This window comes from Lygodium microphyllum, chromosome 8 (assembly GCF_053477565.2).
Source record: "Lygodium microphyllum isolate KBCC chromosome 8, Lygodium_microphyllum_v1.1.10, whole genome shotgun sequence".
NCBI lineage: Eukaryota > Viridiplantae > Streptophyta > Polypodiopsida > Schizaeales > Lygodiaceae > Lygodium > Lygodium microphyllum.
In genome coordinates, this window is record NC_141142.1 from 106739050 (window position 1) to 106750494 (window position 11445).

At 37.9% G+C, this 11445-nt stretch overlaps 1 protein-coding gene across 1 annotated transcript; it reads left to right on the forward strand.

The window, feature by feature from the left end:
- The first annotated feature begins 6212 nt into the window (after window positions 1-6212).
- LOC148032700 (uncharacterized) lies at window positions 6213-11206 on the forward strand. Its single transcript, XM_087683328.1, has 4 exons — window positions 6213-6427; window positions 6627-6737; window positions 10540-10617; window positions 10716-11206. Exons 1-4 carry the CDS (start codon window positions 6275-6277, stop codon window positions 10764-10766), a joined length of 393 nt encoding a protein of 130 aa, XP_087539454.1. The 5' UTR covers window positions 6213-6274; the 3' UTR covers window positions 10767-11206.
- The last annotated feature ends 239 nt before the right edge of the window (window positions 11207-11445 follow it).

Consider the following 11445-nt stretch of genomic DNA (forward strand, 5'->3'; position numbering starts at 1 on the left):
ATTGTCATTATCTCAAAGTACTATTGTCTACATATCAAAAAATGATGGCCTTCTTCTCTTTTTCATTCTTTTGGTTGTTGTATGAATATACACAAACTGAATAAAAAGAGAAAGTCCAAACCTTAGCTAGAAATAATGACCATCACCAACTAGTGTTGTGTTACTTCCCAAATCTCTAGTTGTTGGACATTTACGACATGCCTCTATTAAAGGTCAAGAGTCTTCTTTTGCGTTGGACAATTTAAGTCCAGCAAATCATCCAAATTGGGCATTATAGAGTGTGCATAGAGGTTAGGATTTGGAAGTTCTTCAACATTGGACAAATGTTGTGTAACATTTGGAATCAAAGGGTGATGATGTTTTGACTTTGGACATGTTGGTGATGCCTACATATGAAACTATTGAAGAGAGACAACAATCCATTATAAATACAATAAGGAAGTAAAGGCCAAAAATTCAATTTATTATCATGCTATGACAAGAACAAACATCAATACATAAACACCACAAGTTTTTTGGTATGTAGCTTTTGTTGAGATGACTCTTCATAGAAGCTAGGCATAGGTGTGGCTTTGAAGTATAAGCTATTTTGAAGCTGCTTGATTTCTTTGTAAGCCTATTCTTCGTACATGTAGATGAGCACATATATTCTGAATGGGACAAGAAATAAAAGGTAATAAAAAAATAAAGAATGACTATTATCTGTTATACTATATTTCTTATATTTTACCTTTAACTCATATTTTTCAGTTTCTTTTACTATTAACTTTGCCTTCTTTGAATTGGATTGAAATTGTAACAAAGTAAAGCTGTAGATTTGGCACTTAGAAAGTTCTAAACCGACTTATATGCCTCATCTAGACTATGTGTGAATGAAAAACCACTCTTGCTTATTTGCTGCCTTGTGCCATTAAATTTGAACCTTTTTAAAATTGGCATAGGAATTTCTTACTTCTTGATGTAGGTGCATGCATAACATAAAGCAACAACTAAAATGACACATGCAAGTTGAATGATAAACTACTACTTGCTAGTAGAAGAAATAAACACTCAATTCTCTATGCCAAGAAAGTCCACCTCTCTTACAACCATAAGGAAGGTTGTTTGTATCTAGCACTTGTGGATGAAGTTTGAATAGTGGACTTGCATTGTTGTATTCCCCAGTACAAGAGCTATTGAGTGGACCTACTTGGACATCAACATTACCCACTCCACACAAGGGTGGTGAAGTTGACCATGTTTATGACACCCTCATGTCTGCTAAAGTAGCTCAACGTCATGGGATAGCATCCAATGCAATTTATGACATCTCACATGTCTTACTACTTACTTGCTTGCATGCATGCATGTATGTCTCCTTGCCTATCTATCCATCTATGTATTTGTCCATCAGCATAGTTATCCCACAGAAGTCAAAAGAGCAACCAACAATCATGACTATAATAGCATTCCTAATGAATTATCTCAAATCCATGCAAGAACATTCATGCCATCTTTCAAGCAAATCCTACTTCCTTCATCTTAGAAAAAAATGTTGCAAATGCAAAAAGCACCCATTAATGATAAATAGACAACCATCAACTCTGAATTCACATTGCACCTATAACTACACTTCAAGGGCATTACTACTATTTTGGCTGATGTCAATGCTCCTCTCCTCCCTCCCCCAAGCTTCAAACCCTTGGTCCCCATGAAATATTGAGAAGGGTAGTCATGGCTTTTATGGTATGGCACATCTCTTTGCACAACTACATTAGCTTTTATTGTAGGTGAAGGCTGTCACGTGACATTTGATCTTTATGCAAGTAGAACCAAGTTGGTCCTTTCTTTCTTTTGGTGAGATTGCAAAACAAATAGAAGTAATGGAGCACAAAATTTTAAATCAAAAGCTACAGAGCACCACAAGGGGTGCAGTGGATATGAAAAGGGATTCAACTAGCTTTCTACTCTAGCATATTTTCCTGTCACATGGAAAGTAAGAAAATACTAAAGCATGAAGATCTAATAGGCATGAATGTTTAAGCTATGGGGAGGACAATGGCAGGACTTACAATGAAAACTACTTTCTTCTCTCAATACATAATGGACAAATTGCAAGGCAAGTCATCAAGTGCTCATACCATGCATAACTTGGCTAGGAATTCAAGATAAAGTATATTACATTTAATAAAATATTTGTATACTTGGTGACATAAACTATGACTTGCTTATGGTAGATTCCCTAGAAGTTGTCAAATGAGGAGAGCCAAATAAGAAAGAGAGACACTTCTTCTAGAGTTGCACCAGGGCCTAGAAGGTGTTGAGGAGATCCCTCAAGATAGTCTTTCACAATACACCCAATACTATGATAGTGACTCAAAGGGTAATAGTTTATCCAAAATACACCCAAGACTATGATAGTGACTCAAATGATAGTAGCTAGTGTCACAGATAGAGGCCTTGCATGTGGATGTGATGAGAACTTTCAAATGAGCCAATCCTTTCTTAATCCTAGACATCATGATTCACATGCAAAACTTCTCATAGAAAAATGGAATGAGGGACATTGTCACAATCTAGAGTTTATTGTTAGCCTAGTGCTAATACTCTCCCTAGGATTTGGATAGAGAGCATGCATACACTTTGTAGAGACTATGGGGTGATTTCGAGTGCATTGAGGAGGAGAAATGCTACTCTTCATACTTCACACTTTGACATCTTTTTCTATCTAGAGTCATGTATGGTGTGGCATTACAAATTACTTGAGTGGATTTTCACACAACCCTTGCATTAAATATTTAATTGTATTTTTAAATGATACCATTTACCTCCAATACAAGATTATATTGCATTTACCTCAAAAAGTTTTACATGAGGTGATTATTAATAGATATCTCTTGCGGGAGTTTGAGGTCTCAAGAAATAGTTACTAGGAATCAATGTTGCCACCATAAAAGAGGACAATAGTTTCAGTATAACACACATTATGTCCAACAATTGCCACTATCCCAAAATACTATTGTTTGCTTGTTTGAAAAGGATAGCTTGCTTCTCTTTTTCTTTCCTTTAGTCATTGTATCAATATATTTAAACCCAATGAAAATAGAAAGATCTAGGCTTGGCTAGAAACAATGACCATCACCAACTTGTGTCATGCCTCCAAATAGTAGGAATCCTCTTCCACACCAGACAATTTACAATATGACAAGTCATCCAAACTAGCCAATGCAATGTGTGAAGAGGGCTCAAGATTGGAAGTCCACCAATGTTGGTGTAAGATTTGAATGAGAGAGTGATGATGCTTTGACTTTGGACATGCTTGTGGTGCTTGAACATGAGATTCTTCAAAACAGAGGAAAACTTTATAAAAACACTAAGGAAGTGACAACCAACAAGTCAATTTACTATCATGATGTGTCTGAGAACAAACATCAATATGTAAACACCACAACCTTTTTTTATCTCTAGTTTTTGTTGAGATGACTCCCGATGGAAGTTAGAGGCATGGTTCTAGATTTGAAGTTTAAGCTCTTCCACAACTTCTTGATTTCTTCTCAAGCCTCTTGCTAATACATGCAAGTGAGCATATACATTATCAATGGTAGGAATAAAGGTAGAACAATCAAAATAATAAAGAATGACTATTATCCATTATATTATGTTTCTTGCGTTTCAGCCTCAACTCATATTTTTCTGTTTTTTTTGCCTATTAACTTCATTTCCACCTTTGAATTGAATTGAAATCATAATTGAGTAAAGTTGTAAGTTCTACACTTACAAACTTTCAAATTAATTGGCATGCCTCTTGTAGATTATGTGTGAATGGGAAACCACTCTTGCTTATTCACTGCAACCTCCCATTAATTTTGAATTTCTTTATACTTTGCACATGACTTTGTTGCTTCTCAATATACATGCATGCCTAGCATGAAGCAACACCTAGGATGGCACATGCAAGTTGAATGAAAAACTATCGCTTGCTACTAGAAGAAATAGACACTTAATTCTTAGTGTCAAAAAAGTCGACCATAGTTATGCCACTTGCATGTCTACTAAAGTTGCTCAACATCATGAGATAGTATCCAATGCAATTCATGACATCTCATTACTCACTTGCTTGCATGCCTGCTAGTGTGCCTCCTTGCCTATATATCCATCTATGTATCCATCAACATAGGTATCCCAATATAATTCCACAAACCTTACAAAAGGCAAAAAGACAACCTGTAATCATGAGAAAATTAACATTCTTAACAAATTGTCACAAATCCATGCAATAAAATTTTGTGCCATCTGTCCAACAGCTCCCACTTCCTCAACCCTAGAAACAAATGCTCCAAATGCACACATTGCCCATTTGTTGATAGATAGAGAACCTCTAACTCTAAAACTCGCATTGTGCTATAATTGCACTCATAGGATATTGCTACTATTTTGGCTCATGCTAATGCTTCGAGCCCCCCTCCCATGAGTTTCTTTTATCCTAAACCCTCAATCCCCTTTACAATATGCTGCATCTCTTTGCACAACTACATTCGCTTTTATTATAGGTGAAGGTTGTCACATGACATTTGATCTTTGTGCAAGCACAACCATGGTGGTTCTTTTTTTCTTTTGGTAAGAATAGTGCAAAACAAATAGAAGCAATAAAACAAAAATAGTTTCATCAAAAGCTACATAGCACGACAATTGATGCAATGGATGTGAAAAGGGATTTGACTAGCTTTCTACTCTAGCATTTTTTCTTGTCAAATGGAAAGTAAGAAAATGTGTAAGCATGAAGACCTAATAGGCATGAATGTGTAAGCTATGGTGAGGACAAATGCGGGCCTTACAATGAAAACCACTTTCTTCTTTTAGCACACAGTGGACAAGTAACAAGACATGTAAAGTGTACACACCATGCATATCTGGGTTAGACATTTAAGTGTATGCATGTTATGATAAACAAAATAATTGCATATTTGTAGTGTAAACTACATGCCACAAGTTTGCATTTAGGAAGAATGTGAAGATGCATTATTGCATAACATATTGTACATCTTATAGATATAAAGACATACAGTATTGCAACAAATGCTAACCATAAGAAAGGAGTAGTTAAGCTACATGAACAGTGCACTACCCACCATGAAGGTCCATGCATAGGAAGTAGATTATGTGACAATGAATATAGTTGTGTTAATATGCAATGAGTTGAGGGTAATTGTGAACCAGTGATAAGCTAGATAGAAAAAATTTGCCTAAGTGCACTGTCCTTTTTTTAATTTAGTTAGTGTCATGAGGTTAGGGGATTGGCACCCTACATTGTTAACATTATTTTTGTATGGAATTGCTTTTGCTTGTTGAAAACTTTTGGGTTAAATGAGTTGACGTGAGAACATAGAAGAAAAGTTTTAACTTTTTTGCAATTAATCTCAAATTGAAAACTCTAAAAATGTTTTTTTTCCACTTATTTAACAATTCTAACAAGAACAATTTTCATTAAGTCAAGTTAGATTTGGTTATATGAAATCACAATCCAAAAGTTTGTTAAGTACTACAATCGATGTGGTTTGTTAGAAGATCAATTAGCTCAAACCATGTTTAGTTGAGGTATGGGGAGCAGGCACATATGGAAGTGTGACTTAGATTTAGAGTATGAAGTATGCAATAGTTGTGTTGGTGATTCCTCCAGTGAGGATGAGATAGATACATTTTACTTCCGGATTTGTTGACATGCCATGAAGTCAAGCTTTGGAGAGGCTTTCGCAAACTAGTTTAAGCTAGATTTACAGTATGAAGTATGCAATAATTGTGCCAGTGATTTCTCTAGTGAGGATGTGATATGTTTTACTTCTGAATTTGTTGACATGCCATGAAGTCGAGCTTCTGCGCGACTGGTTTAAGAAGAAGGATATAGGATGCAAACATTTTGGGGGTTTTGTAAGGAAGATATGTAATTCCATGAAAGGTGTGGGAAACCGACATTGAAGATGTAATATTAGTATGGTAGACCTTTGTTATGAAATAGCTTTGATTTACAAAGGAATTGTTGGCTGTGGCCTAAGGCTTTCAACTTAGCCTCGAGTGGGGTGGTGGTGGGAGGCCCTTGGGATTACATCAAAATGACCTTGGGTTTGATTGATTGAAGCCCGTTGGTGAGCACCCGAAGATATTGCCTCGTATGAAAGGGAAGGTCCTCTCGAGTGGTCCAGCAGAGAGATTATGAGAAGGTGGGGTATTAAAAAGGGGGGGAAGGAACATATCGGAATGGAGGAAGTCTATCAGTGTGTATGGTTAAGGTTCAAATCCCATGGCACCTTCCAGCAAGAAAGGAGGTTCGAAGCTCTCCGGGGAAGCCCTGTGGAGAGCTCCGGCAGGCGAAAGGCCGATTCCCAGGATCTCGGCTTCCGTCCTGCACGTGCGCCAGACACCTAATTTTCAATATGCGACCAGTGTCATGAAGGTTCTCTCTCTCTCTCTCCCCCCCCCACCTCTGTGTATGTGTGTGTGTGGCTTCAGCATGTTTCTCTTTCCTGTTAATTGCCTTAGGCTGTCTTATTATAGCTGTGCATCTGGCGTTTGTTCACTGGCCGGATGCTTCCCCCCCCCCCCCCCCCCCCCCCGTACATCTGAAAACCTTCATCATCCTATCTTATACGCAGCATCCTGATCCAATCGGAATGGGGCTTGCCATGGAGGCTTTTATTGAAGCCGCTGGACCTGACTGCATTGTTCCCGGCCAGCCAAAGGCTATCAAAGTTCTCGGATTGCAGGTATCACATCATTGTATCGTGGAGCAGTAGCGTTTTTCTTTTGCTTCGTTTCTAGTTTTCAAGGGATTTGGATATGCCGCTCCATGCTATTAAAAATTCCAGTGAGCATAGGCACAGGGGTTTTCATTGTTGGTGTTTCTCTACCTCCAAGGTGGAGGTATTGTCGTGCAACGTTAGTTATAGTATCATCGTTGTGACACAAAAACGTGGTCATGGTATTGGTATGAGTGAAGGTGAGATTAAAATTAAATATCACTGAAAACAGATGGGCCATCTGGTGGCTCTTTTGTGTTGTGAAACGGTCGGGCCAGTATCTCGATGCTTCAAAGGTTTTCTCAAACATCAGTTGGTATTGCCTGTTAGGCACCCTCTCACATCGTCCGACAGTATATAGAAGCACTCTCTCACTCTCTTCACTTCAACAAGGCATCCTCTCTTTTGTAGAGGAGGAAGCAAACAAGGATGATGATTTGAGCATGAGCTAAATGCAAATTCTTCAGACTGTGCACAAAAAATAGAAGTGTGCCAAATTGGGTTTGCATAGATTGGGTTAACACTCACAAAATGGTGGGGTGCCTACACACAGGTAAAAGTGGAATGCTATATGAAACAACTTCATAAAACAACTAGAGACTAGGAGGCGACCAAAATATCAAGTTGGATGACAATTGACTAAGGATAGAACTCCTAATGTTGACTCATTGATGTAGCTCACAAGCACGATTGTAAAAAGTCCAATTGCATGGCTCAAATTTGAAAAAAGAAAGTCTCCAACTCTAGGTTAAGGATGTACTCATGAATAAAATGATATTGGATCTCCATGTGCTACATGTTATTATGAAACATTGGACTCATGGCAATAGCCAAGTAGCTTTGATTGTTGTGCTAAATAATGGCTTGCCACCTCTATAGAAAACCAACTTTTATAGAAGCAATCTCCCCAATCGCATTGTCTCCTAGCCAACCACACAACGGCCTTGTACTTTTCCTATGGTAATTCTAGGTTGCTTCTTACTATTCTACAAATTAGCTCTTGAATGAAGATTGGAGCAAAATTGCGATTGTGAATATTTCTTACCTATTTAAAATCTATCCATGTTGTTAAAGTAAATGTTTCTCCATATATAATTCATAAAAGTAGATGCCTTGCAGATATTGCGTACCAATGAAAGAGGCATGACCAAAGGATCAATGCATTTGTAGAAAGGCTCTGTTTAGTATGAATGAGCCAATTCAAGGATCTAACATAAAGGGTTGTGTCCACCAAATCACTCGGAGCATGTTGAGATAGAAAGTTCAACTTTTGAGTTTTATAATATTGTAGTTGAGAAATGACGATCCATAGGGTAGCTAAAATATTGATAGCCTAGGATGAAGTGAAGATGTGCCATCTTCATAGTAACCAAAAACATTTTGGAATAAAACGTTAGAAACGTGTTTCATAAGTTTCTTTCAAGAGGGGGTAAAATAAAAAATGCGGGTTTTTATTAGGGATTTTAAATAGATTTGACCAAGGAAAGAGGTTCTTAACCTCTATTGGAACTCTCTCTTAAACAAAGAATGGCCAATTGAGCTTGAGTGATAATAGAGTCAATTGAGAATAATACATTACATATTCATGATCCATTATTGACTTATCACTTATGTCAAAGTTAGTCTTTGGACAAGTTGTACTATGGTTTAGAACTCAAACATTATGATTTATATATATTATACAAAGAAAATTGAAATAAACATGTAATGATGTAAATAGCCTATCTACGATATGGATCGAGTTAAGTTGCAACATATGATTCTCATCTCAAAACAAATTGACAAAATGTCATAATCGAGAATGAATCATAATATATCATAAATAACTCATAAATGAGACTAAAGGTCGTATAATAATCAACTCTCAAGACAAGAATAGATGCTAGATTGACAAAGTCCAATAACTAAACAAAGTCAACAAAAAAATTAGTCTCTCATCCAAAATCTTGAGCCCTCACGAGTCATTACACATCATCATTATCATGTTTGACATTGCCTAATAGTTTTTGTCAAAGAAACTATGTTTTGGCAAAAAAAAAAAAAAGACTCCCACGTTTTTTACTCTAAAAAACGTTTTGTACTTTAAGAAACATTTTGTAAGTTTCATAGTGCAAGAAATGCATTTCTTAGCTGCAATGGTCATCTTGAACTCTTGGGTACATTTTGTAGGAGATATATGTTAGTGTGGCTCCCTATGAGTACAATGATACTCATAGAGGATATTTGTCACTATAGATGATATGTCTATAGTGCTAATATGTGGTATGATCACCATTCTTTACTTTCAGATTGCCACAACTAAAGGTGCCCTTCATGCTTTAGATTTTGATTGTAATCTTCTTTCTACCCATGCTATTGTTGAGATAGCTGCTAGGATTAGCATACTACAAGACCATGGGAGAGCCTTGTTGAGCAAATAAAATTAAAGGGCTCAGTTACTGGAAATTACCATGGATCTTTGCCTAATTTTACTCCACAAAAATTGCCCCTAAAAGAATTATTATGAAAAAGTATATTTTACCGAGGTGGACCAAAAAGAGGTAGTAAAAGATGGAAAGGTTCCAAATAGATCCATGCTGAGGAATAACATCAGAAAAGTACCTTCAAAGTGTAGGAGAGATGTCTGAGTGTACAAGGGCTGTCTCTATCAAAGGCAGCACGTCATGCTGTCAGAGGGATGTATAGCAGCTGAAAGGTGAAGGTCTCCTCAAATGAAGCGAACCGCCACGTTCGGCATGAAACATAGCAATGACAGTACTTCAGATGGAAATGCAGCCACTGGTAGCCTTGTAAACTGAAAATGCAGCCATCAGCAATCCGTCAAGGGAAGGTGAAGCATCAATACTATCTCTAGCTGGAGAATGCAGCTCCCAAAGTTTCCTCCAGCAGTAAATGCAGCCACCAGCATGTCACCACATGGAAAATGCAGCAGGGGCAGCCTTTTGCTAGTGACCAGCAGTTGGAACAATAGGGAAACACAGCTTCTTTAGGCACCTTAATCAGGCCAGCACCTCATGAACAGCAAGAAAATTGAAATGCATTCCTTATTACTAAATAGCACTTTCATCTCACTGTAGTGATATGGGTGATATGGGGTGAAATGTTTAATTAGCTTTTAGCATGACAGGCTTGTAGGCTATTTCTTGCTCCATGGACCTAGGCTTCAAGTTGTCCCACTACATGCAGAATGCAGGAATGGACATCGCTAGGTATAGGAGGGTTGTTAAGTGTTTGGTTGGCTCATTCCTGCATGATTGGATGTTTTTCACCTCAGTTGCCATCTTGAGCTCATCCATGCAGAGGCCCCTTCAATCTCATTGGCAGGCCTCATTACCAGTTTTGTGGAGAGTGAGAAAAAGGGGCTAAGATGATTTGAGCTGCAAAAGGGAGGAAGAAAGTGGGCAGCAAGAGCTGAACAGCAAGGGTCTCATGAGTGCCAATGCTGAACATGGATGGCTGAGATGAGTGAGAACAAGCAAGTGGGCTGGTTGCTGGTTGCAGGAAAGTGTCAAAACAAGTGCAAACGGGGGAAAAAGGGTTTTTAAATTTTCATTTAGTTCCCAGCATGTCTTAGGGTCTTTGCCCATCCTGCCCCATCCCTGACAGCCATGATCGCATCCATGTCCATCCCTAGGGTGTGGGGTGTTCTCCATGTCGCTCCATTTCAAACAGCTGTGGTTGATGTGTAGTTTCTCATACAGTTAAAAGTTAGTTGATGTACAGTTTCTCATACAGTCAAACTACTTTTAATTTTGTTGCTTCGTGCCAGGTCTGGCCCATTGACTTACCAAAGTTTAACCTTAAAGCATTGGAACCTATTGGGCGTGAACTCAAGACTTTTAGTAAGGTAGGTAACCTGCTGTCTCTAATGTTGTATTTCTATTATGGTTGATTTTTTAGATCCATTTTGAACTCATTGAAGAACTTTGGCCTTTTTTGTTGCAGATGATGGACCGAGCTTTTGATCTTATGCAGGCACCATTCAATGAAAGATAAATAAATATGTTTTCGCCTTAGGAGGGTCCTATTTTTGATATCACAGTTCGGCAATATGGGTTATTTTACTGATAGATAAATGAGCACTTTGGCTTCTTTATCGTTCGAAGCAAAGTTGACAGGTCAACTGCCCTTGTTCATGATCTACCTTCTCTGTATTATTATCTTTTAGTTGAGGCATCCAATCTATAAGCTCTTACTGGAGCTTTGTAAGAATCAAACTCTCTATTTCCAAGGTTCAACAGCAATGGACATGCTAGTGGGATTTTTGCAGTTCTTGTTCTTAGTCAGCTGAGCAAGTGATTGGGATGAAGCTGTTTACATAGTGAGATAGTCTTTTAGTTTTGTAAATTACAGCAAGGCATTGGTATTTGTATTGTTTTTCAGTGAAGCAGGCCTTGAGGCAGCCTGGTTATAAAATAAATCAGCCCTCCTTTATATGTCCATTTGTCAGCGGTTATGGTGGGAATCCTAAAACATCTAATGCACTTCCTGTGATGTCAAAACTGTTTGAAGTAGAATATAGAAATAGACTGACAATTATGACTGCAATTACCATCTGGTGTATGTGCATGGCATCTGAGAAGGTGTCAAAGGCCTTTCTTGAAAGTATTGCTGGTTTGATCTATTTTGGCTATAAGCCGAGTGTGCTTGCATTCAGTCACTTTTGACCGTAAAG

Coding starts and splice junctions, on each gene's coding strand:
- LOC148032700 (XM_087683328.1), top strand. CDS start 6,275: ATGGCACCTTCCAGCAAGAAAGGAGGTTCGAAGCTCTCCGGGGAAGCC. Junction 6,428..6,626: donor ATGCGACCAGTGTCATGAAG/GTTCTCTCTCTC, acceptor TCTTATACGCAG/CATCCTGATCCAATCGGAAT. Junction 10,618..10,715: donor AACTCAAGACTTTTAGTAAG/GTAGGTAACCTG, acceptor TTTTTGTTGCAG/ATGATGGACCGAGCTTTTGA.